This window comes from Dendrobates tinctorius, unplaced genomic scaffold (assembly GCF_039654945.1).
Source record: "Dendrobates tinctorius isolate UK_male_01 unplaced genomic scaffold, ASM3965494v1 ptg000201l, whole genome shotgun sequence".
In the NCBI taxonomy this organism is placed as follows: Eukaryota; Metazoa; Chordata; class Amphibia; order Anura; family Dendrobatidae; genus Dendrobates; species Dendrobates tinctorius.
Window position 1 is genome coordinate 8,624,833 of NW_027361868.1, and position 26,908 is coordinate 8,651,740.

The window sequence follows — 26,908 nt, forward strand, 5'->3', positions numbered from 1 at the left end:
TCTCCCGATCTGTCCACCCACAGAAGAGATGTCCGCCGAGTGCTGTTCCGATTGAGGGAGAATCGCCTGTACGCCAAATTGGAGAAGTGCGTCTTTGAACAGTCCTCCCTTCCATTTTTGGGATTTATCATCTCCGACTTCGGCCTGCGTATGGATCCGGCAAAGGTGTCTGCCGTGCTCAACTGGCCACGTCCCCAAGGGGTGAAAGCCGTTCAGCGATTCCTCGGCTTCGCAAATTATTATCGGCAGTTCATCCCCCATTTTTCCTCATTGGCCGGCTCTATCTCATCTTTGATTCGTAAAGGAGCCAACCCGCACGTCTGGACCCCTGAAGCAGAGGAGGCCTTCCTATCTCTAAAACGAGCTTTTACCACGGCTTCCGTACTCCATCGTCCTGAGGCCAACAAACCGTTCGTCCTCGAAGTGGATGCATCAGCAACTGGAGCCGGAGCGGTTTTGTCTCAAAAATCTTCTTCCGGTAAACTCGTCACGTGCGGCTTCTTTTCCAAGTCCTTTTCCACCCCAGAGTGGAATTATTCCATAGGGGACCGAGAACTGCTGGCCATCAAGTTAGCTCTAGAAGAGTGGAGATACTTATTGGAGGGCGCCGCACATCCCTTCACAATCTTCACAGATCATAAGAATCTAGCTTATCTTCGATCTGCGCAGAGACTCAACCCACGCCAGGCCAGGTGGTCTCTGTTCTTCGCTCGATTCGATTTTGCTCTACATTTTCGCCCAGGCAACAAGAACCTCAAAGCTGACGCCTTGTCCAGATCCTTCCTGCCCACAGATGTCGAAGAGGAACCCACGCATATCTTGGATCCATCCCGGCTCATCACGGTGGCACCACTTTCTCTTCTCTCACCTCCACCTGGCAAGACTTTTGTGCCGGAGAAGGACCGAGGACGAATCCTTCACTGGGGACATGCTTCCAAGCTGGCTGGCCATCTCGGGATTAAGAAGACACTTCACCTGGTATCCCGCTACTACTGGTGGCCGACTCTTCCCCAGGATGTCCGGGATTTCGTCGCCTCCTGTCTCTCCTGTGCCAAGATCAAGGTGCCTAGGCAGCTACCTTCTGGGCTTCTACACCCGCTTCCTATACCCTCGTCCCCCTGGCAACACATTGCCATGGACTTTATTACGGACCTACCCCACTCTGCCAACTGTACAGTCGTCCTAGTGGTGGTTGATAGGTTTTCTAAGATGGCACACTTCGTTCCCCTTTCCGGCTTACCATCAGCTCCAGCCTTGGCGAAGATCTTTGTTCAACACATCTTCCGTCTTCATGGACTGCCCCAACATATTGTTTCTGACAGAGGAGTCCAATTTACCTCTCGCTTCTGGAGAGCCCTATGCAGATCAATGGATGTCACTCTCGACTTCTCCTCATCTTACCATCCCCAGTCCAACGGTCAGGCTGAACGGACAAATCAGTGCTTGGTGAACTACCTCCGGCATTTTTCCAATGTCCACCAGAACGACTGGGCTGAACTTCTCCCGTGGGCCGAGTTCGCCTATAATAACCACGCCAGCGAGTCTTCAGGCAAGTCCCCTTTCTTTATCGTCTATGGGCAACATCCTGGTGTACCTCTACCGGTTCCTCCTGCCTCGGGTGTACCGGCGGCTGACCTTCTGACCGGGGAATTCTCCAGGATCTGGCAGGAGACCAAGGCCGCTCTCGAGCTGGTACGTAACAGAGTTAAGAGACACGCCGACAAAAGACGCCTGGATGCTCCGCCATATCACCCTGGTGATAAAGTTTGGCTGGCCTCCAAGTTTATTCGCCTCAAGGTCCCTTCCCATACACTGGGTCCCCGTTATATTGGACCTTTTGAGATCTTGTCCCGTATTAATGATGTCTCCTATAAACTACGGCTTCCTGCCTCTCTCCGTATCCCTAATGCCTTTCATGTGTCCTTGCTAAAACCAGTCGTCTTCAATCGTTTCCTTTCTAAGGCCCCTCACTCACCTCCGCCTGTCTCCGCAGACGATGTATTCGAGGTTAAAGATATTTTGGCCATGAGGAAGCAAAAGGGGAGAACCTTTTTCTTGGTTGATTGGAAGGGCTTTGGTCCCGAGGAGAGGTCCTGGGAGCCCCAAGAGAACATCCAGGCCCCTCGAATCTTGGCCAAATTCTTTTCCGGACTGCGGAGGGGGGCGCGTAGGGAGGGGGGTACTGTCACGCGGCGGCTGCCGCGCGCTCCTCTCCCTGCCTCCTCCCGGCCGCAGCTTACCCTTCCTCCGGCATCCTGCTTCCCTCTGCGCCGCCGTCCTCGGTCCTCCCCGGCTCCTCTTCTCTGTCCAGCGGTCCCCTTCGTCCGGTCTTCCGGACCGCGCCGGGTGCACGCTCCCGCCCCTCCTGCTCGGCGGGCGCGTGCACATACTGTGCCTGGGCACGCGCGCTCCTCCTCCTCCTCCTGAGGACGCGCACCTGCTCCTCCTCCACTTTAGGTCACGACCCGGAAGTCCTCCTACTAGCCCCTATATCTGGCCGCCTCTTCCTGCCAGCAGTGCCTGAGTATCACTGCTTTTCCCTAGTGATTCTGGCCGCCCTCTATGCACGCTATCGCGTCCTGTCCATCCGTGGCTCGTTCACCTCTCCATTTTTCCTCTCTCCTAGGTCCTGTGTCTCCAAGCCGTGTCCGCCTGTCCTGTGTCTCCCAGCCGTGCCCGCCTGTCCTGTGTCTTCCAGCCGTGCCCGCCTGTCCTGTGTCTCCCAGCCGCGCCCACCTGTCCTGTGTCTCCCAGCCGTGCCCGCCTGTCCTGTGTCTCCCAGCCGTGCCCGCCTGTCCTGTGTCTCCCAGCCGTGCCCGCCTGTCCTGTGTCTCCAAGCCGGTACCGTCAGTCCTGTACCCCCAACTCGGCTCTAGTTGTCTGTCTGTCGTTACTCTCCAGGGTACCAGCTGCCGTGGTAATAGTTACCCGCGGGCTTGCCCCAAACGCTCCCTGTATAGGGGGTGGTCCACCTGGTCAGCTCGCCCCCGGGAGGTTCGTTGCCACGGTCTAGCGGGTCCACCCCAGGTGTACCTTACAACATAGAAGAGGAGGTGATGGATGACCCAGTTGTTGACCCAGATTGGCATCCATTGGGGGAAGAGGGTGCTGCTTCCAATAGCTCAGATGAGGAGCATCCACAGCAGACATCGACATCGCAACAGCTGTTATCTGGCAGGCCCGGAGCACTCCAAAGACAGGTTCCAAACATCAAAAGAGTTGCTGGACAGCTTGTCCAGAGGGTCAAAAGATCACAGCATGCTAGGCCGCAAAATGTCTGCCAAAGTAGGAAGAGTGCAGTGTGGCACTTTTTTGAACAAAATCCTCATGATCAGGCCAAGGTTATCTGTAAGAAGTGCGCAAAGACCTTTAGCCGAGGGAAAAATCTGAAAAATTTGAATACCAGTTGCATGCTTAGACATTTAACCAGCATGCACTTGCAAGCGTGGACACAACACCAAACCTCAAGTGCCACATGTGCAACTGATCACAACGAAGGTAGTCAGCAACGCTACATTGTTACCCCACTGTAAGCCCACCGGTTAGCACAGCAGCAAATGTTGAGGTGTCGTTGCAAGGCCACAGCAGTCAGGGAATCCCACTGTTATATCAACGAAAGACTGATTCTAGGCCATCAGAAAGAACACCAACTCCATCACCATCATCAACCCTCTCTCAGTCCGCCCTGTCCACCGCTACTTCCACCATATGCAGCTCTCAAGTCCAGCTCACCCTCCCAGACACTATGAGTAGGTCAAGAAAGTACTCAGTCTCTCATCCGCGTACACTGGGTTTGAACGCCCACATTGCCAAACTAATCTCGTTTGAGATGATGCCCTTTCGGTTGGTGGAAAGCACAGCTTTCCGCGAACTCATGGCCTATGCAGTACCACGCTATGACCTACCCAGTCGCCACTTCTTCTCTCGCAAAGCCATCCCAGCCCTCCACCATCATGTGAAAGACCGCCTTGTCCATGCACTCAAGCAGTCAGTGAGCGGAAAGGTGCACCTCACAACTGATGCATGGTCCAGTCGGCATGGCCAGGGCCGTTACGTGTCCATCACTGCGCACTGGGTTAATGTGGTGGATGCAGGGTCCACAGGGGACAGCGGTGGTGGGACAGTGCTGCCTAGCCCACGGTATAGGAAACAGTTGGCTGTAGGCGTTCGACCCTCCTCCTCCTCCTCCTCCAGAAGCGAAAGCTCGTCCACAGAGCGCAGTCGTACGAGCACTCCATCTGCAGCTGCCACTGTTGCACACGATGTGTCCCCCTATCGAGCAGCTAGTGGAAAGCGTCAGCAGGCTGTGTTGCAGATGATGTGTTTGGGCGACAGACACACCGCCGAGGTGCTGGCCGAGTACTTGAAGCGACAAACTGAGTCATGGCTGGGCAGTGTACATCTTGAGGCAGGCAAGGTAGTTAGTGATAACGGCCGTAATTTTGTGGCAGCCATAGCCCTTTCAAAACTCAGCCACATACCTTGCTTGGCTCACACCTTGAACCTGGTGGTGCAGTGCTTCCTCAAAAATTATCCGGAGTTAACAGCCCTGCTCCAGAAGGTGCGAAGACTGTGCGCGCACATCCGCCGGTCGCCTGTACACTCCGTTCGTATGCAGAAGCTGCAGCGATTGCTCCACCTTCCCAACCACCGCCTCATTATCGACATTGCAACAAGGTGGAACTCCACCCTGCACATGGTGGAGCGGCTGTGCGAGCAGAGGCAGGCCATAATGCATTTGTGGGAGGATACACGGCCAGGCACTTTGAGAGCAGACATGGAGTTGACAGGCGTGCAGTGGTCGAAGCTGAAAGACCTTTGTAAAGTCCTTCAGTGTTTTGAGGAATGCACACGGCTGGTAAGCGCAGACGACGCCATCCTAAGCATGAGCATCCCACTTATGCGTCTGCTCATGCAAACTTTCACGCACCTTAAGGAGCAGGCGTCTGCAGCCAATGTTGATGAGGAGGAAGAGGAGGAGGGAATCCTTGATGACATTCAGCCATTGTCTGCTCAGGGACCTCTCCTGGATGAGGTGGAGGAAGAAGAGGAGGATGATGGGGATGATTACTTAGGGGAGGAGGATGCATCTCGTGGGGCAAGTGAAAATGTTGGCGTGGCAAGGTCTGGTACAGGGTTTGTGCGTGACTGGAGGGATGTGGATTTGCCAGAAAGTGCTCCTCCACCCAGCACTCGCAGTGCATCATTGACACCGGGAACATTGGCCCACATGTCAGATTATGCCTTGCGGATCCTAAAAAGGGACCCCCGCATTGCCAAAATGATGAACGATGACGACTACTGGTTGGCCAGCATCCTGGATCCACGCTATAAAGGCAAATTACAAAACATCATGCCACAGGAGAACCTTGACCTAATATTGGCTAATAAACAAGCAACTCTGGTAAATCGGTTGCTTGAGGCATTCCCAGCACACAGCAGCGGTGATGGTTCTCACACGAGCCGTACGGGCCGGGGGCAGCTTGGCAGAGGTGTTCGTGGTGCACACAGCAGAAGTGGCGTTGGAGACAGGGGTTTCATGACAATGTTGTGGACTGATTTTTCAAATACCGCTCACACAACTGGTAATACTGCATCGATGGAAAGTGACAGGAGACAGCAGTTGTCAACTATGGTTACAAACTACTTTTCCTCCCATATCGATGTTCTCCCACACAGGTCATTCCCCTTTGACTATTGGGCCGCTAAACTGGACACCTGGCCTGAATTGGCCCAATATGCCTTACAGGAGCTCGCTTGCCCAGCTGCAAGTGTGCTATCGGAAAGAGTCTTCAGTGCAGCTGGATCAATCCTGACAGAAAAAAGGACCCGTCTGTCAACCCAAAATGTGGATGATCTAACCTTCATTAAAATGAACCACGCATGGGTTTCCAAGGATTTTGTCCCACCTTCCCCTGATGACACATAGGGTGACAGAAAAATGGCTTGCTTTGGTCCACCTCTTCCTGGTACTTCACCTATTTCGCCTTTTGCATCAGCTGAATGTCCAACATCAACATATGCCACTTTCTAAAACTCCCTAACTGTGCTGCCTCCCCCCCATGGCCGGGGTAACCACCTAGCGCACGACACCGTGCGAGTGCCGTTGCCCTGGACAGGTGGGCAGGCCGACTCTTGGGCTCGGGCACTGGCACAGGGTCCCTCATAGTGCAATCAAGTGTCTCTGACGGTGGTGGTGCACACCCGCCGTCAGACACAACGCTGTACTATGAGGGGCCCAGTGCCAGTACCGACGCCCACGAGTGGGCCCCCCTTGCTTGGGCAGGGCCCCAGCATTTGCAATCTTTACCTCTCCCTGCTCCTCCGCTGTGTAATCTGGGCCGTCAAATCCATACTGTGCCTGACACCGTCTGAGCCTGCCTCCTGAGACATATATTTTGAATGTGTACGCTATCCATACATGTTATCCAGGGATACGGTACCCTTTCTAACCTTTGTGCAATCACGTGCAATCCATACTGGGCCTAACACCGTCTGAGCCTGCCTCATGCTGTATAGACATATATTTTGAATGTGTACGCTATCCATACATGTTATCCGGGGATACGGTACCCTTTCTAACCTTTGTGCAATCACGTGCAATCCATACTGGGCCTAACACCGTCTGAGCCTGCCTCATGCTGTATAGACATATATTTTGAATGTGTACGCTATCCATACATGTTATCCGGGGATACGGTACCCTTTCTAACCTTTGTGCAATCACGTGCAATCCATACTGGGCCTAACACCGTCTGAGCCTGCCTCATGCTGTATAGACATATATTTTGAATGTGTACGCTATCCATACATGTTATCCGGGGATACGGTACCCTTTCTAACCTTTGTGCAATCACGTGCAATCCATACTGGGCCTAACACCGTCTGAGCCTGCCTCATGCTGTATAGACATATATTTTGAATGTGTACGCTATCCATACATGTTATCCGGGGATACGGTACCCTTTCTAACCTTTGTGCAATCACGTGCAATCCATACTGGGCCTAACACCGTCTGAGCATGCCTCATGCTGTATAGACATATATTTTGAATGTGTACGCTATCCATACATGTTATCCAGGGATACGGTACCCTTTCTAACCTTTGTGCAATGACGTGCAATCCATACTGGGCCTAACACCGTCTGAGCCTGCCTCATGCTGTATAGACATATATTTTGAATGTGTACGCTATCCATACATGTTATCCAGGGATACGGTACCCTTTCTAACCTTTGTGCAATCACGTGCAATCCATACTGGGCCTAACACCGTCTGAGCCTGCCTCATGCTGTATAGACATATATTTTGAATGTGTACGCTATCCATACATGTTATCCGGGGATACGGTACCCTTTCTAACCTTTGTGCAATCACGTGCAATCCATACTGGGCCTAACACCGTCTGAGCCTGCCTCATGCTGTATAGACATATATTTTGAATGTGTACGCTATCCATACATGTTATCCAGGGATACGGTACCCTTTCTAACCTTTGTGCAATGACGTGCAATCCATACTGGGCCTAACACCGTCTGAGCCTGCCTCATGCTGTATAGACATATATTTTGAATGTGTACGCTATCCATACATGTTATCCAGGGATACGGTACCCTTTCTAACCTTTGTGCAATGACGTGCAATCCATACTGGGCCTAACACCGTCTGAGCCTGCCTCATGCTGTATAGACATATATTTTGAATGTGTACGCTATCCATACATGTTATCCAGGGATACGGTACCCTTTCTAACCTTTGTGCAATCACGTGCAATCCATACTGGGCCTAACACCGTCTGAGCCTGCCTCATGCTGTATAGACATATATTTTGAATGTGTACGCTATCCATACATGTTATCCAGGGATACGGTACCCTTTCTAACCTTTGTGCAATGATGTGCAATCCATACTGGGCCTAACACCGTCTGAGCCTGCCTCATGCTGTATAGACATATATTTTGAATGTGTACGCTATCCATACATGTTATCCAGGGATACGGTACCCTTTCTAACCTTTGTGCAATCACGTGCAATCCATACTGGGCGTGAGAACGGCTGGCGAGCTGTTAAGCAAGCTACAGCACCTGTCCAGACAAGTACAGGGATTCCCTAGCGAGGAGACTTATTTGATTGTTTTCAATGTTGGGACAGCAATTTTTGGGGAGCACTATACTCTGGAAAATGATAGATGGGGCCCACCATACACTGGAACATTCCAAAGGTGGACATCAGACACTGGAGCAGCATTTACAGGGCCCATTATACACTAGAGCATTAGAAATGGGGCCCATTATGTTTGGAGCATTATTTGGGCCCATAAGACAGTGGAGCTTCATCCATGGGGACCAACATATACTGTAGCATTATGTGGAGCTCATCATATACTGTTTCAAACATTATATGGGACCAATGATTCTGTATGGAGAAATAGATGGGCCTCGTCATGAGATGTAAAAAGTGAGGTATTTTTCATTGTACTATACCGCTATTTCTCTGCCGTATCGGAGCATGATGAGTTGTGGTATGTGTTAAAGGGGCGCTCTTTCGCCCAGGGCACATGAAAACCTGCAGCCAGCCCTCCCCCCCCCCACAACTTTAGCCAAATAACCCCCATTTTTCAGTGCGTAACTTATATTATGAAGTTAATTAAGGTTGACAAGCTTAAGTAAGAAGAATTGATGCTTTTGGCATTCAAATGGGCACTGTAGGTGTGTTTCCTGTCCTCCTCTCGCTGCCGACTTTTATTCCCCATTGACTTACATTGGGTTTCGTGTTTCGGGACGACCCCGACTTTTCCCTATAATCGGACGATCTTGCTCGACCCGACTTTTGGAAAAGTCGGGTTTCACGAAACGAAACGCGACCCTAAAAAACCAAAAGTCGCTCAACTCTAGCATCAACATAGAGTTTACAGGAGAAAAAAGAGGCATTCAAAGAAAAGTACATGGTCCCTACAGTCAAACATGGCGGAGGTTCCCTGATGTTTTGGGGTTGCTTTGCTGCCTCTGGCACTGGACTGCTTGACCGTGTGCATGGCATTATGAAGTCAGAAGACTACCAACAAATTTTGCAGCATAATGTAGGGCCCAGTGTGAGAAAGCTGGGTCTCCCTCAGAGGTCATGGGTCTTCCAGCAGGACAATGACCCAAAACACACTTCAAAAAGCACTAGAAAATGGTTTGAGAGAAAGCACTGGAGACTTCTAAGGTGGCCAGCAATGAGTCCAGACCTGAATCCCATAGAACACCTGTGGAGAGATCTAAAAATGGCAGTTTGAAGAAGGCACCCTTCAAATATCAGGGACCTGGAGTAGTTTGCCAAAGAAGAATGGTCTAAAATTCCAGCAGAGCATTGTAAGAAACTCATTGATGGTTACCGGAAGCGGTTGGTCGCAGTTATTTTGGCTAAAGGTTGTGCAACCAAGTATTAGGCTGAGGGTGCCAATACTTTTGTCCGGCCCATTTTTGGAGTTTTGTGTGAAATGATCAATGCTTTGCTTTTTGCTTCATTCTCTTTTGCGTTTTTTCATTTAAGACAAATTAAATGAAGATAATACCAAAGAATTTGTGATTGCAATCATTTTCAGGAAGAAATTGAATATTATCTGACAGAATTGCAGGGGTGTCAATACTTTTGGCCATGACTGTATATATTTATATTTATATACATATATATATATATATATATATATATCAACTGAATATGCAAAAGTGAGTGATTTAACCCTTACTTCTCCAATGCCAACAAGCTGATCCCTGTATTTTTCGAACTGTTCGAGGGCAGGCTCCAGATCCTGCGATCAAAAGAAGAAAATGAAATGTATATTATATTCACACTGTGCAATCAAATCTGCAAAAACGCGATAACTGCAAACCTGCTTGCCAGTGCACAGCTTGATACAGAGATACAAAACCAAGGTGTGATTACCTGCAATGTCGCACTGCGATACCCATCTGCTGTACTCTGGATAGGGTGCACGCCAAAACACGGCATCACATAACTGGGGTACCTGGAAGTGGCAAAATGCCTAAATAAATACATTTATGTGCCACTGGATATGTCGTATCTTAAGCAGCGTTTTTCCTGCTAAAAGACATGGTTTTGGTGCAATAATGTGTGCTGCAAAAACTTAACAAGAGCACGGACTCAAAGCGTTTTTTCAAATCTGCAGAATATCAATTTTTTCAGCGTTTTTCATCAAATAAAATAAATGGGGGAAAAAAATGCAAGTAAAAAAACGAATAAAAAAGCAGCAAAAATGAGCCTATTTTATGCACAACAGGTGCAAATACTGAGCCTGGGCACATCGCTGAGCTCTAGTCTATGTTCATCAGCAGCACAAAGGGATCTCCCATTCTAAAAGTTTGCTACAATGTATCACTGCAGGCAAAATGTATCAGTCTCCATCGCAAATGATTCATTATTACTGGAGTTTGTCTCCTCTAGATACAATTGTAGCAGCTGTGACAAGTGTTAGGGCATGTGCCCCGCTCTACCAGTGCTCGAATGACACTGTGATGTCCTGTGAACGCTGCAGCCAATCAGTCGCTAATGGACTGCAATTCTCATACTTCCCTTGGACATGCGAGTTTGACCTGAAGGAAGTAGAACTGCAGCCTGTTAGTGACTGATTGGCTGCAGCGTTGATGCGACATAACAATGTCACACAAGTATTGATAGAGCGGGGCCAATGCAGGAGATAGAAGCTTTTCTTGTTTTACTCAAGGGACTCAGACATTTAAGAAGAGGTTTTCCAAGTAGTGGACAATCCCTTTACATGGTTTTTCCTATCTTCACAAATGGATAATATCGGCTGGTTGCAATTTACGGCTTATTACAATTTTCAGCCCTTCTTGAGATATTAACACGGTTCTTTTGTTTACAGCTCGTTGCCTTGGAGACCGACCACCGCTTCGATGCTACACAGCGGAACATGCGCAGCGCTTACAAGCCATTGTCTCTAGATCCTGTAAGCGCTGTTTTGATACCGGCCAGGATCACTGGAGCGCACTATTACCTCCTAATCCTGACCAGTTTTAGTACAGGGTTTTACAAGCCAGGCAGCAGGCAGTGGTCGGTCTCCTAGGCAACGAGCTGTAAACAAAAGAAATGACTTCATATCTCAAAAAAGGCTGCAAATTTTCAATAAGCGGTAAATTACAAAAGTGATTGTTTCTACAAGCCCTGTCCGACCTCTATGAAGACGGAGAACATTCTGAAATATAAAGTTTTACTTCCTAAATTTGGAAACAAACCTCTCTGATAGATGTAGGAGACTTTCCAACTCTCCGGAGTGTTCTGTCACCGATACGAGCGCCTGAACTCCTCCCTGCAAAATACAGCAATGCCGTGTAATGCAATGGATGTAAGCAATTAGAGGAGTTTTCTATAATTAAAGTAAATAAATGACATTTTTTTATATTTCAGGAGGTATATAATTTTTCAGTTTATTTATATATCAATTCCTCGCCATTTTCTCAGCTTGCTGTGACCCAAAAGAAGATTCTTTGGGGAAATTAATCGAAGCTGTTTTTTTTCCTACGTATTGATTAAAGGTCTGTAGAACTCAGACAGGGAAACTGTCAGCAGGTTTGTGCTACTCTATCTGAGAGCAGCATAATGTAGGGGCTGAGACCCTGATTCCGGTGATGTATCACTTGCTGGTCTACATGTTGTCATTTTGGTACAACCACAGTTTTCTCACCTGTAGACCAAGCAGAGCTCGGAATGCTGAGCCCTGTATAACCACACCCACACCACTGATTGGCAGCTTTCTGCGTGCACTGCATATTGACAGAGAGTGGCCAATCAGTGCTGGGGGGCGAGGTTGGACTAGGAAACACCTAGTCCTGTAGTGATAATCTCCTGCTGATAAAACACTGATTTTATTGAAACAGCAAAACACAGCCCAGTAGGTGACACATCACTAGAATCAGGGTCTCTGCCCCTACGCCATGCTGCTCTCAGATTACATAGCAAAAACCTGCTGTCAGATTCCTTTTAATTAATCTGCCGCATCTTTCAGGATGCCCATGGGCTGAAATCAGAAGTCGACTCCAGCTAGGAGCAGGAGTACATTTTATCTATAACTTACGCCACTGTTTGCCATACATTATAGTGAATCTGTCGGGCAGTGCTTGCCTCCACTTCACAGAATGGTGACGGGACTGATGTAAAAAGTCACAATTTTTTTTTTCTCTAACTGTACATTGAGTCAAAATTTTCCAGAAAACTCGAGAGAAAAATGCAATTAATTCCCACTTAGTTCTTAAAACTGGAATACCCCCAAATAATAATAATAAAAAATAATCAAATAATAATAATACAAAAATGATAATAATGATAGTAATAATAATATGGTAATAATATTAATACGCTCTACCTACTTGTATTGATCTTTCCAGGATTTCCGCTATATCCTGCAAAAGTCAGATATTTGTGTTACCACGACCGGTGTCACCGAGAACCCGCACAGCAGGAACTCTTCAGTTACTCTTAAGTATAAATCTGTTTATTTCAACATTTTCTGACTTCAAAGAAATATACACAGCTCAAAAAAATAAAGGGAACACTTAAACAACAAAATATAACTCCAAGTAAATCAAACTTCTGAGAAATCAAACTGTCCACTTAGGAAGCAACACTGATTGACAATCAATTTCACATGCTGTTGTGCAAATGGATTAGACAACAGATGGAAATTATTGGCAATTATCAAGACACCCTCAATAAAGGAGTGATTCTGCAGGTGGGGACCACAGACCACATCTCAGTACTTTCTGGCTGATGTTTTGGTCGCTTTTGAATGTTGGTTGTGCTTTCACACTCGTGGTAGCATGAGACGGACTCTACAACCCACACAAGTGGCTCAGGTAGTGCAGCTCATCCAGGATGGCACATCAATGGGAGCTGTGGCAAGAAGGTTTGCTGTGTCTGTCAGCGTAGTGTCCAGAGGCTGGAGGCGCTACCAGGAGACAGGCCAGTACACCAGGAGACATGGAGGGGGCCGTAGGAGGGCAACAACCCATCAGCAGAATTGCTACCTCAGTCTCTGTGCAAGGAGGAACATGAGCACTGGCATAGCCCTGCAAAATGCCCTCCAGCAGGGGGACGAGATCTCGTTGCCGAGATTTGAATATCATCCCCCGAGATCTCGGGATGAGATCTGAAGCTGAGCATGCGCCGTCCCTGGACCGGCGGCCATCTTTCCGGCGGCCATGCTCCCGGAGGCCACCGCAACATGGTGGCGGCCAGCAAGGGATGTGCGGGGGCCTCCGGGCTGCGAAGAAATGCTGGCGGAGCCGCCGCCCCTGCACCGGAGCACAGCCCGCTGCCACCACCGCACCGCAAAGCCCACCTGCCCCAGCCCCAGCACAGCTGCCCCTGCCCCAGCACAGCTGCCCCAGCACAGCAGCCCCAGCACAGCTGCCCCAGCACAGCTGCCCCAGCCCCAGCATAGCTGCCCCAGCACAGCTGCCCCTGCCCCAGCACAGCTGCCCCTACCCCAGCACAGCTGCCCCAGCACAGCCCACCTGCCCCAGCCCCAGCGCAGCTGCCCCAGCACAACCAACCTGCCCCAGCACAGAGCCGCCACCGCACGAGCCTGGACCACTGAATGACCCCTGTGACTACTTCTCCACCTGTGCCGGATCCCTTCCCAGGTAAGCTGAATTCGGACTGTAAGACGGACCCCCATTTGACACATTATTTTTTTTTCCCCTATTTTCCTTCTGAAAATTGGGGTGCGTCTTATGGTCCGGTGCGTCTTATAGTCCGAAAAATACGGTAACTCTGTTACCCAGGAGGGTATTTGCACTGTTGTGCCTTAAAGTTATTTTTGTTTATGCATCATGTTTTTCCAGTTTTGTTGCCCAGTTTTATTGGCAGCGTTTTCCTTACTGAACTGTGGAGATCATGGACACTGAATGATCCAGAACTTTAATGTATATAGTTGCACCTCCTTAGGTGCCCTCTCTTGGTTTTTCATAGCTCTTTCATGGATAAGAACTACCTCATCTTGGAGCATGGCTCCTACCAAAAGGACACTGCAAGAGATCCCGGCTGGGAGCGGTGTCCAGCACTTACAAGAATTATTGAAGTTTTGATGTGAAGTATTTTATAATGTGCCTTATGAAAGTATTACTAGAGAATAGCTTTTATATAGAATCTAGTTAATAGCAATGACTAACAGGAATGTTTTAATAAAGAAATATGAATAAAGATGAAGATTTGAAAAATGCAAGTGACGAACCAGGCATCAACGGTTGTCACTTAAGGTTTATAAAAGAAAGTAGAAAATGTGAAAGAAGAAGTGAAGAAATGTGTTAATGATAATACTTGAAATAGCACTTTGAATTAGGAACTGTAGTAAGATATAGATAGGTAGTTAAAATGTTTGCAACGTTCAAGACTCAGTGCCTCCCACATTGGGATGTTTAGATAAGAAATGTTTATTAGCATTATAAAAATGTTGTATGTTCCTGTATTTGTCCACCTTTGTTTTCTTGCAGCTCGCGGACATGCTGTGTTTAACGGGGGGGTATGTGGCGCACCTGAGGGTTCAGTCGCCACAGAGGTACTACACCTCCTCCTGAGGTGTGGTACCCCACCATTCAGGTAAGGTGGAGACACCTGACCACGCTCCAACACCTGCACCCCACACAACATAGTAGTGTAGCAAAGCACCCGTTGGTGGCTCCCTGCTTGGAACACGAAGCGTGCTGGGAGGCGGGTGGAGTTTAGTTTGCACTAAAAGAGCGGGAAGAGGATAGAATTTAGTTAATTAGTCACAGGAGTCTGACGAGGTCAGTCTGTGAAAGGAGATCCCCTGAATGGGATGGATGAAGGAAGTGCTGCAGCCGACCTCAGTGATCAGGGTCCGCTGGCACAAGAAAGGAACATTGATAGAAAGCCTGACTCTCCCATAAGAAAGAAAGGATTGATACGGAACGTGAGGAGAATAAGGGAACAAGGACCAGGGTTAGAGGAGAACCCTTCCCAAGTTCTAAGCACAAGGCCGGGGTCCGGTCCCCGAGGTTGTATGGATGCTAATGGTCCTGCAGCAGAAACCGGAGGAATAGAAGTAGTGACCACTTTATTCCCACACAAGACTTGGGGGCACAACAGCAACGTGTGTGAGCCGGGACTAGGTAGGAGTCCCCGAAGTAGGCTACAGATGTCTGCCGTACAAGTAGAGTTCATAGGAACATCTGACAGGAGGAACTCCAGTGTAACTCAGTACTGTGAGTACTTCACTATAGGCGCTAAGAGGGAGACGTTCAGAAAAGGCACATATGTTGGCAGAGTGTTGGAAAGGAGTACTTCATCTTGCCTGGAAGTTGGCTGAGCTCCTGACCCGGTGGACCTGTACCACAACAGACTGTGAGTAAAGCTTTGGAACTACATGCCCTGGTGTCCTCCACTTATTCCTGCGTCAACCTGCCCGGCACTGCTACATGTCTCCTTCGCCCGACACTACACCATCTACGTGTCACTTCACCTACACTGCCCTGGGACTACAGCCCTGCCTGTGGAGGGCTATAACATCATTGCTGCACTACACCATCTGCCCCAGAGGATCTGTCCGCAGCGTCGGTTTAACATTTGCCGAGCACCACAGGTGGCGTCACGAATCACTTATAAACTTTCACCACCATAAGCACACTGAAACAACCCCTTTTGCAATGGAGCCCCAGGGCCACGGCCGGGTCACTGCTGCCGTGACAACTCCCGTTGAGAAGATCAACCGGCCCGGTACCGAGTACCCCACGGCCCTGGCGAGTGAGGGCGCTCCAATATTGTCGGTGAGACAAGATGAAAACACAAACGCAGGTAGGAAAATAGACTGAGCAAACGATGGGTCCCACACTGACTAGACAGGACAGGAAAGGAAAGATGCTGTCTGCAATCACGCAAAAAACCCTGCAAAAAGGTCCAACACGTCTGATGCAAAAATACTGAAGTCGCACGACTTCGCCCACTATATCAGCACTCTGGTATATTCTGAAAGCAGAGCAAAAAGAGGCCAATCTAATAAGGGACAAAAACAAACTGGCACAAGCAGTAAAATATGGATGGAGATTCAGCACAGCCCCAGCCGGAGCTGGCTGACCAGACAAAACTGAAATAGACAAAACCAGATCAAATGTGAACAGAATAGCAAATGAACACTTAGCTGAGCATGCAGGGACTGAGCTGGAAACTAAGACCTCAGGAGGCAGGAAAAAAATCACCAGCATGGGAATAGGGAGTCGGCTGTCTTAAATCCAGTCTGAAATTCCAGATCTCCAATCGTCGTCCTCATTATCAGGTGGCAAGCCTCTGTTAATCAGATCAGCTCCATTACCTCCAGTAACCACCAGAGGGAGCCCAGAAAGAGAACTCGCGACCCCTCCGTCAACCTGACCAGCTCCACCACCTTCAGCAGTAACCAGAGGTAGGCCAGAAAGCGAATTCACAACAGTCAGTAATGGTGTGGGGTGGCATTTCTTTGGAGGGCCATCAGGAAAGTCAATCCAAAACGCTCGTCGGGGTACGTGTGCGTTCAGGACGTTAACCCCAAAAGGTATTTCATTATACATATAATTATACCCTCTGGTATTCTCTTTGCACTTTTACTACAATTTACTTGGCTAATCACTGATATACTGCACATTTGTGTGCTCATTAATTATAATTTGCACTTTATATTATTATTAACCCCTTCACCCCCAAGGGTGGTTTGCACGTTCATGACCGGGCCAATTTTTACAATTCTGACCACTGTACCTTTATGAGGTCATAACTCTGGAACGCTTCCATGGATCCTGGTGATTCTGACATTGTTTTCTCGTGACATATTGTACTTCATGTTAGTGGTAAAATTTCATTCACATAACTTGCGTTTATTTGTGAAAAAAACGGAAATTTGGCAAAAATTTTGAAGATTTCACAATTTTCCAACTTTGAATTTTTATGCCCTTAAATCACAGAGATATGGCACACAAAAAACTTGATAACTAACATTTCCCACATGTTTACTTTACATCAGCACAATTGTGGAACCAAAATTTTTTTTTGTTAGGAAGTTATAAGGGTTAAAAGTTGACCAGCGATTTCTCATTTTTACAACACCATTTTATTTTTACGGACCACATCACATTTGAAGCCACTTTGAGGGGTCTATATGATAGAAAATACCCAAAAGTGACACCATTCTAAAAACTGCACCCCTTAAGGTGCTCAAAACCACATTCAAGAAGTTTATTAACCCTTTAGGTGCGTCACAGGAATTTTTTTGAATATTTAAAAAAAATGAACATCTAACTTTTTTTCACAAAAAAAGTACTTCAGGTTCAATTTTTTTTATTTTACCAAGGGTAACAGGAGAAATTGGACTGCAATAGTTATTGTGCAATTTGTCCTGAGTACGCTGATACCTGATTTGTGGGGGGGAACGACTGTTTCGGCGCATGGCAGAGCTCAGAATGGAAGGAGCGCCGTTTGACTTTTTCAATGCAAAATTGGCTGGAATTCAGATCGAACGCCATGTCACGTTTGGAGAGTCCCTGATGTACCTAAACAGTGGAAACCCCCTACAAGTGACCCCATTTTGGAAACTAGACCCCCAAGGAACTTATCTAGATATAACTTTGAACCCACAAGGGCTTTACAGAAGTTTATAACGTACAGCGGTACAATTAAAAAATCATATTTTTTCCACAAAAATGATCTTTTCACCCCAATTTTTATTTTCCCAAGGGTAACAGCACCCTAAAAGTTATTGTGCAATTTGTCCTGAGTACGCTGATACCCCACATGTGGGGGTAAACCACTATTTGGGCGCATGGCAGAGCTCGGAAGGGAAGCAGCGCCATTTGACGTTTTTGGCTGGAATTGAGATCGGACACCATGTCGCGATTGGAAAACCCCTAATGTACCAAAACAGTGGAAACCCCCCACAAATGACACCATTTTGGAAACTAGACCCCCTAAGGAACTTATCTAGATGTGTGGTGAGCACTTTGAGCCCCCCAGTGCTTCACAGAAGTTTATAACGCCCGGGCGTGAAAATAAAAAATTCGTATTTTTTCCACAAACATGATCTTTTAGTCACCATTTTTTTTATTTTCCCAAGGGTAACAGGAGAAATTGGACCCCAAAAGTTGTCCAATTTGTCCTGAGTATGCTGATACCCCATATGTGGGAGAAAACTACTGTATGGGCACACGTCGGGGCTCGGAAGGGAAGTAGTGACGTTTTGGAATGCAGACATTGATGGAATGGTCTGCGGGTGTCATGTTGCCTTTGGAGAGCCCCTAATGTACCTAAACAGTGGAAACCCCCCACAAATGACCCCATTTTGAAAACTAGACCCCCTAAGGAACTTATCTAGATGTGTGGTGAGCACTTTGAACCCCCAAGGGCTTCACAGAAGTTTATAATGCCAGGGCATGAAAATAAAAAAATCGAATTTTTTCCACAAACATGATCAATTAGTCCCCAATTTTTTCATTTTCCCAAGGGTAACAGGAGAAATTGGACCCCAAAAGTTGTTGTCCAATTTGTCATGAGTACGCTGACACCCCAAATGTGGGAGAAAACTACTGTATGGACACACGTCGGGGCTCGGAAGGGAAGCAGTGATGTTTTGGAATGCAGACTTTGATGGAATGGTCTGCGGGTGTCATGTGCGTTTGGAGAGCCCCTGATGTACCTAAACTATTGAAACTCCCCACAAGTGACCCCATTTTGGACACTAGACCCCCCCACGGAACTTATCTAGATGTGTGGTGAGCACTTTGAACCCCCAAGTGCTTCACAGAAGTTTACAACGCTCGGACGTGAAAATAAAAAAATCATTTTTTTCCACAAAAATGATATTTTTGCCCCCAATTTTTTATTTTCCTAAGGGTAACAGGAGAAATTGGACCCCAAAAATTGTTTTGCAATTTGTCCTGAGTAGGCTGATACCCTACATGTGGGGGTAAAACACTGTTTGGGCGCATGGCAGAGCTTGGAAGGGAAGGAGCACCATATGACTTTTTCAACTCAGAATTGGCTGGAATTGAGATCAGACGCAATGTTGCATTTGGAGAGCCCCTGATGTGCCCAAACAGTGGAAACCCCCAATTCTAACTCCAACCCGAACCCCAACACACCCCTAACCCTAATCTCAGCCCTAACCCTAGCCCTAACCCTAGCCCTAACCCTAATGGAAAAATGGAAATAAATACATTTTTTTTTATTTTATTATTTTTCCCTAACTAAGGGGGTGATAACGGGGGGTTTGATTTACTATTTATGGCGGTTTTTATGTTTGGCGGCTGTCGCACGCTAAAAGACGCTTTTTATTGTAAAAATAGTTTTTGCATCACCACATATTGAGAGCTATAATTTTTCCGTATTTTGACCCACCGAGTCATGTGAGGTCTTATTTTTTGCGGGACGAGTTGACGTTTTTATCGGTACCATTTTCGGGCATGTGACATTTTTTGATCGCTTTTTATTCCGATTTTTGGGACGCAGAATGAACAAAAACCAGCGTTTCATGAATTTCTTTTGGGGGAGTGCGTTTACACCGTTCCGCGTGCGGTAAAATTGATAAAGCGGTTTTATTCTTCGGGTCAGTATGGTTACAGCGATACCTCATTTAGGTCGTTTTTTTATGTTTTGTCGGTTTTATGCAATGAAAACTATTTTATATAAAAAATAATTATTTTTGCATCGCTTTATTCTGCGAGCTATAACTTTTTTATTTTTTCGCTGATGATGCTGTGTGGCGGCTCGTTTTTTGCGGGACAAGATGACGTTTTCAGCGGTACCATGGATATTTATATGCGTCTTTTTGATCGCGCGTTATTACACTTTTTGTTTGGCGGTATGATAATAAATCATTATTTTTTGCTTCGTTTTTTATTTTTATTTTTTAAGGGGTTCGCTAAAGGGGTTAACTAATGGGACAGTTTTATAGGGCGGGTCGTTACGGACGCGGCGATACCTAATATGTGTACTTTTATTGTTTTGGTTTTTTTTTATTTTCAAAAAATGAATTTATTGGGGAATATTTTTTTTTTTTTACTAATTTATTTGGCGATTTTTTTTAAATTATTTTTACACTTTTTTTTTATTTTTTTTTTACTTTATTACATAGTCCCAGGTGGGACATCACTGTCCTGTGACAGATCGCTGATCTGTCACATCACAGATCACTGTGACAGATCAGCGATCTGTCACAGGCAGTGCAGAAGGCTTCCTCGTGCCTGCGCTTTGCAGGCACTGATGAAGCCAGCTTCCTGCAGGCCCCCGTCGCCATCTTGGATTCGGGGGCCTGGAGGAAAGGAGCCCCCCGCAGGAGCGCTGCACATTGCGCTGCCGTGGGGGGCTCAGGGAAGCACGGAGGGAGCCCCCTCCCTGCCGACGCTTCCCTTTAACTCCCGGTACACCGCGATCATGTTTGATCGCGGTGTGCAAGGGGTTAACGTGTCGACACATTGTGCCGGGTGTCAGCTGTGATAATCAGCTGACACCCGGCCGCGATCAGCGGCGCTCACCACGTGGGCGCCGCTGATCGCTGAGACGTACTATCCCGTCCATGGGCATAGGGGCCCGGGTCCCATGGACGGGATAGTACGTCGGATGGCAGGAAGGGGTTAAGGCTATGTGCCCACGTAGCGATTTTTAAGCGTTTTTGCCGCGATTTTCGGCGTGAAAACGCTGCGAAAACGCTTAAAAATCTTGTACAGAACGCCCCCCATGCATTCCGCACATGCTGTGCTAATGCTGCGCTTTTTTCCGCGGCGGAATCGCATCGCGGAAAAAAATCGCAGCATGCTCATTCTTTTGTGCAGAATTGCAAAGAATTGCCGCGATTCCGCACCCATAGGAATGCATGAGAATCGCTGACTTCCCTCATGTGGCTATGCCCACCGTGCGGGACGTTAAGCGTCTCATGTGCGGTTGGTACCCACGGTGTGGAGGAGAGGAGACTGTCCTCCAGGCCCTGGGTACCATACCCCTGTAAAAAAAGAATAAAAAATCGGGGTATATTTACCTTCCGGCGTCCCGCGCTGCATTCCCGGCCTAAGCGTTCCCAGTAATGCCTTGTGGCACGGTCCTGTGATGACGTGGTCTCGCGAGATCGCTATAGTAACGAGAGACCAACGTCATCACAGGTCTCGCAAGGCATTACTGGGAACGCTGAGGCTGGGAATGCAGCGCGGGACGCCGGAAGGTAAATATACCCCGATTTTTTAATTTTTTTTAGCATTTTTAACATTTTATCTTTTACTATTGATGCCGCATAGGCGGCCTCAATAGTAAAAACCTGGTCACACTTGTCAAACACTATGTATGACGAGTGTGACCAACCTGTCAATCACTTTCCAAGCGATGCTTCAAATCTCTTGGAAAGTGTTTGAATATCGCACGAGTCCGGTTTTTAGTGAGCGTTTTAAAACGCTACATGGGCACACAGCCTAACACTTATTTATATTTTATAAACATTTATTTGCTTACACCCTACCAGAGGTGTTCTATATGAATGTCTATTACCTTTTTGGGCTGCTATATATTTTATATGAATATTTTTTATATATGGCTGTAATTTGGTCCTGTACACACATTGTTTTAATCTATTTGAATTTTTATTACTTTTTGTCACTATGTATTTTTGAATATCTTAATAAATATGAATTACTACCTAATTTCCCTGATTGGATTTCTGTCTCCTCTGTGCTTTGGCTTTTGTTTTACACATAAAGAGGCTTTGGAGCGCGGTGTAGGCGCTTTTTTTTTGTAGATTTTAGGATCTATAACCAGCATTCCTCATGGTGTGAGCAGTGTTCTTATAATAAGAGCACCCCCATAACCAGTGTCTGTCCCCCACTATCAGTAATACTGACTCTGTACCACATTTCTGCCCTACCAGGGGTTCTGGACATCTCCACTTTTTTTGGTGCACATATCAGGGGAGGTTACCAAACAGTGAAGCAGAAAGAAGCATTATACAGCAGCAGTCTCCTCCTAGCATGCAATGTATCACCATAGACAAGCATGAGGGGAAGCCACACCCATCACTAGAGGCCCGGGAAAGGATGTCTGCAGCCTTGGTCTACAACAAAATGGCCGCCGCTGGAGTCCGATACTTATCTGTACTGTCTACAGACCAGTGAGGAGGCACATAACTACACCTCGGTGATTATTACCTGGGAGAACTCCTCAGCAGTCATATGGCAGTGACAGTCCACATAGCGACCGGCCAGACCCGCACCCAACATGGCGACAGCTGCCTCCAGTCACTCATACAGGGGCGGGGACTAGAGGCGCAGCGCTGCAGAGATCACGTGTTCCCTCTATGCCTGGGCAGTGGGTGTAATGTCTCATTGTGCTGGAGAATGGAGATCAGACAATTCCTGGGTCCTGAGGCTACAGATGTCACAAGGGAAAGGAACAAAACATTTTTTTTTCTTTGTAACATAACACACGCCTCCATACCTCCCAACTTTTGAAGAAGGTAAGCCACGGCAAATTTGAGGCCACGCCCCTAGCCACACCCATTTTAAGCCACACCCATTTACTCCTGTGTCCTCTCTGTACTCCTGTTCACCCCAGACTCCTGTGTCCCCACTGTACTCCTCTGTCCACCCCAGACTCCTGTGTCCCCACTGTACTCCTCTGTCCCCTCTGTACTCCTCTGTCCACCCCCAGACTCCTGTGTCCCCTCTGTACTCCTCTGTCCCCTCTGTACTCCTCTGTCCACCCCAGACTCCTGTGTCCCCTCTGTACTCCTCTGTCCCCTCTGTACTCCTCTGTCCACCCCAGACTCCTGTGTCCCCTCTGTACTCCTCTGTCCACCCCAGACTCCTGTGTCCCCTCTGTCCACCCCAGACTCCTGTGTCTACCCTAGACTCCTGTGTCCCCTTTGTACTCCTCTGTCCACCCCAGACTCCTGTGTCCCCTCTGTACTCCTCTGTCCACCCCAGACTCCTCTGTCCCCTCTAGTCCTCTCTGTACTCCTTTCTCTCCCCAGACTCCTCAGTCCCCTCTGGACTCATCTGACCCCTCTAGTCCTCTGTCCCTTCTGTCCCCTCCAGACTTCTCTCTCTCCCTCAGACTCCACTGTCCCCTCCAGACCTCTCTGTCCCCTCCGGACTCCTCTGTCCCCTCCAGACCTCTCTGTCCCCGAGACTCCACTGTCCCCGCCCAGACTCAGCGTGTTCCGTGTGTACCTGAACGCCTGACCGCGTCCTCACAGCACCACACGCTCTCTGGGCACTTGCTGCAGGACGGGGGCGCGTCTCCTTGGTGATATACGGTAGCTGCAGTTCCGGGTTCTTGCTTCCTGGGGCTGGAGGTGAGCTCTGTGCTCCCTGTGGTTGTGACTCGGCGATCCCCGCACTGTGCTGGCTGACCTCTGCTGTATTTTGCGGTCATGCGATCGCGGGATAGAAAGCTTCCCGGCCAGGACGGCGGGATAAGGACCAGAAATCGGGTCTGTCCCGTGGGAATCGGGAGGGTTGGGACCTATGCACGCCTCCATCACCACCACAGTGCCCCCTTAAAGGGATTGTCCAGTACTGGAAACCGCCTGTCAGTGTCTAATAAAATAATCATAAACCCCTCGCGGAATGGTGTCGCTCCTTCACCGAGTGCTGTGTCTCCTGCTATTAGGTGACAGAATGGCCGGTGGTGCAGAGCTCACTGATACCAGCGCAGTTATGACATTTCTTCCTTCATCACCTGTAAGTGATATTGTTGAAAAGTGGAAGGAATCACAGCAAATCAGCCACAAAGTGGAGACCCCGTAACATTACAGATATGGGGGACCGGGTGCTGAGGAGTAGAGGGCAGAAAAGTCACCACCGCTCTGCTGACTCCATAACTGCAGCGTCCAGACCTCCTCTTGTATTAACATCAGCACAAACGCTACGCCTCCGCTAGGAGCTTCATGGCTGAGCAGCTGCATGCAGCCGTACATCACCAAGCACAATGCCGCGTGTCGGATGGAGTGATATAAAGCAGCCACCACTGGACTCTGGAGGAGACGTGTTCTGTGCAGTGACGGATCGCACTTCTCTATCTGCGTCTGATGGAGGAGTCTGGGTTTGGTGATTCCAGGAGGACGTTACCCCCTGACTGCACTGTACCCGCTGTACAAATGCTGGAGGAGGAGAATACTATGGGCCTGGTATCAGTGGTTGGCCTCGGATCCTTAGTTCCAGTGAAAGGAAATCTTAATACTTCAGCACAAGACAATTGCAGCTTCCATATTTGAGGGAACAGTTTGGGGAAGGCTCTTTTCTGTTCCCCATGAATGCACCCAGTGCACAAGGTCCATACAGAGACGAAGGGGGCGAAGAGCATGACCGTCCAACCAAAGCTTCAACCAACAGATTGGAGATTATGAGCCCGACCTATCTCCAACATCAGGGTCTGATCTCATAAATGCTCTTTTGGATGAAGGGGAAAAAAGTCCCACAGACGCCTCCGAAATCTTATAGAAATCCTTCCCATCAGTGTGGGAGCCGCTATAGTTGCATATTAATGTCTATAGATGTAGAATGGAAGGTCAGAACAGCTCCTGTAGGTGTAATGTGGAGGGGGCACATAGTTTCACCATGAAGTGTGTTTATAGGGGTGGTCCAGTTTACATTACAGCAGAAAACATGAGAAAATTCACAGCTGTGTATGATCTGCGACATCAGGAGCCTCAGCACACGGGTGGCAGGGGATTTTTTTTCTTCTGATTTGTGTAAGTCCTCATTCACACATCAGTATTTCATCAGCGTTTGTATGCCAAAGTAAACCGCGTCTCCAAAGCACAGAACAGGTATCAATCTTTCAATTCTATTTTTTTCTGTAAGTTCCCTCTCCTGGCTTTAGCATACAAACACTAATGCAAAATACTGACCTGTGAATCAGGCCACATTCACACATCCGAAAAATTGTACCGAAGTCATCATTGTTTTGCACCAGTGTCATCAGTGTGTCCGTTTTTACCATCAATGTTTTTCTGACAGATGGATAAAGAAAGAAATCAAAGCTTCCCCATACTTTGCAATGTTACATACATACAGCACACGCATTATACGCTGATGCCATCCGTGCGCTGTATGTGTTTTTCACGGATCTGTAGACTTCAATCGGCCCTCTTCACCTGTGATATTGGAAAAAATTAACTTGTGAAAGCAGCATCAATTATTGGTTATCAATGGTTACATGTCACATCCGTGAAAAAAGACAAATACAGCATGTACGCGCAACCGCGACGTCTGAATGAGGCCTAAAGTCATTTTTTTACCACTGCACACTGGCCCTGATTTATCACACACTTAATTTCTGCTTGAAATTTTACGATTTTATTTTGTGCAACTCGAAATTGCACTAATTTGTTGAGACATTTTGTGTTTTTACGCCATTCATCGCTGCTGACCGCACTAAGATTTTCGGTGGCGGCGCGTGGCAGTTGAAAGATGCACCAAATTCATTAATTGGCGCCCTATTAATTCGCCGTTTCTTACTCCTGTGTTCCCTTAATACTGGAGTACAAGTCATGATGAATCGGGCCGTAGACGTTTTTGGAAGCAGTCACACGTCATTTAACAGATTCATGTGTCTGTTCCGTTAAACTCAATGCGTTTCCTAATCTTAACGGTTGCGGATCAGAACCGGTCATTCAAGACATCTGTTTTTAATGAATTCTTTGCTAAGTAACAATGAAAATAAAGTTCACAAAGTTTATTTACATCCTTTTTTTTTGTGAATGAAACAAATGGTTCTATTCTAACTCTGCTTGCTGTCAGTGAATATAAGGCTACGTGCACACGCTGAGGAATGTGGTGCGGATTTGGCCGCACGGATTTTGTAAAATCAAAAGACCTGTGGATTGCGCTGCGGTTTTTCATCTCCACAATGGAGGAGATGGCAAACCGCTGCGGAATCCGCAGAAAGAATTGACATATCAATTCTTTCTGCGGTTTCAAAACCGCGCGGAAAAACCCGCACCGTCTGCACTGCGATTTTTTATTCCCATAGGGAATAATGGTACTGTACACCGCAGCAGAATCCGCAGCGTGTGCACACACCCTTAGAGTTGGTGAAAATCCATTTGCTCGTCCCATTCCATTAGTCACGTCAGTGGTCTGTGGTCGCTGGACAGCCACCATTTACCTGCCAGTATCCCCGACTCTTCTTTTGAGTTTTCCAGGTTGGTGTGACGTCACAACTCTAGGGGCTGAAAACCCGTCCTGATCCTGTTTTTCTGATAAAACCAACACTTTTTTTTGCATCTTAATGCTATGGAGTTCTCTTTTGAACCAAGTCGCTTGAAAAAAGCTTTAAAGATTATTTCTATTGTATTTTCCGCTTAAAGTTTTATTGTGGATTTTGTTTTTTTCTTACGTGTATGTATTTGGGCTAAAAAAAAAAAATAATTTTTTTTGCAATTGAGTTATATTAAAAATGTTGCACGATTTGGCTTTTGCGGGTTCTATGCTTCACTGTACATATAATTTAGATGCGGTCCGCTGTCATAAATCAGCTGAGAGGAGCTCGGAAGAAGACAGATAAGAGTTACAAAAAAATCTCATCATTGAATCGGAGTGAGCTAATTTTTGACAGAATCCTTTATAATGCTTATCCATCTTTTTTTCCTGAGCTACTTTCAGCTGATATATGATCGCAGACCGCATAAAAGCTGAGAACTTTGATACGGTCATGAATAAACCAAAGAGCTCCGTAAAATACAAATAAAACAGACTCTTCCATCAGATCGAGCTCACTGACGGATTCTCAGAAAACTCATTCTAGGAAAATGCAGGGAAACATACGGCCTGTAAAAGCCAAACACTGCCAAATTTTAAATTAAATCCAAAAGCAAAAATTATTTTTTTTTTATCCTAAAATGCATGGATTTTAGTAACCTCTGTCC

The 26,908-nt window shown here is 47.4% G+C and overlaps 1 protein-coding gene across 2 annotated transcripts in view; it reads right to left on the reverse strand.

Annotated features, from left to right (window-relative positions):
* LOC141056917 (putative deoxyribonuclease tatdn3-A) overlaps positions 1-22,393 on the reverse strand; it is a 52,209-nt gene extending 29,816 nt beyond the window's left edge. Inside the window, exons 1-5 of one of the 2 annotated variants that reach the window (XM_073553379.1) lie at positions 22,185-22,393; positions 12,387-12,419; positions 11,256-11,329; positions 9,928-10,009; positions 9,731-9,793 (exon numbers count right to left, since the gene is read on the reverse strand). In XM_073553379.1, coding sequence (XP_073409480.1) covers positions 9,731-9,793; positions 9,928-10,009; positions 11,256-11,329; positions 12,387-12,419; positions 22,185-22,256 — 324 coding nt within the window. In that variant the 5' untranslated portion in view covers positions 22,257-22,393. The remainder of the gene's footprint in view (positions 1-9,730; positions 9,794-9,927; positions 10,010-11,255; positions 11,330-12,386; positions 12,420-22,184) is intronic. The other variant, XM_073553380.1, reaches the window with a different exon arrangement.
* Positions 22,394-26,908: the final 4,515 nt, after the last annotated feature.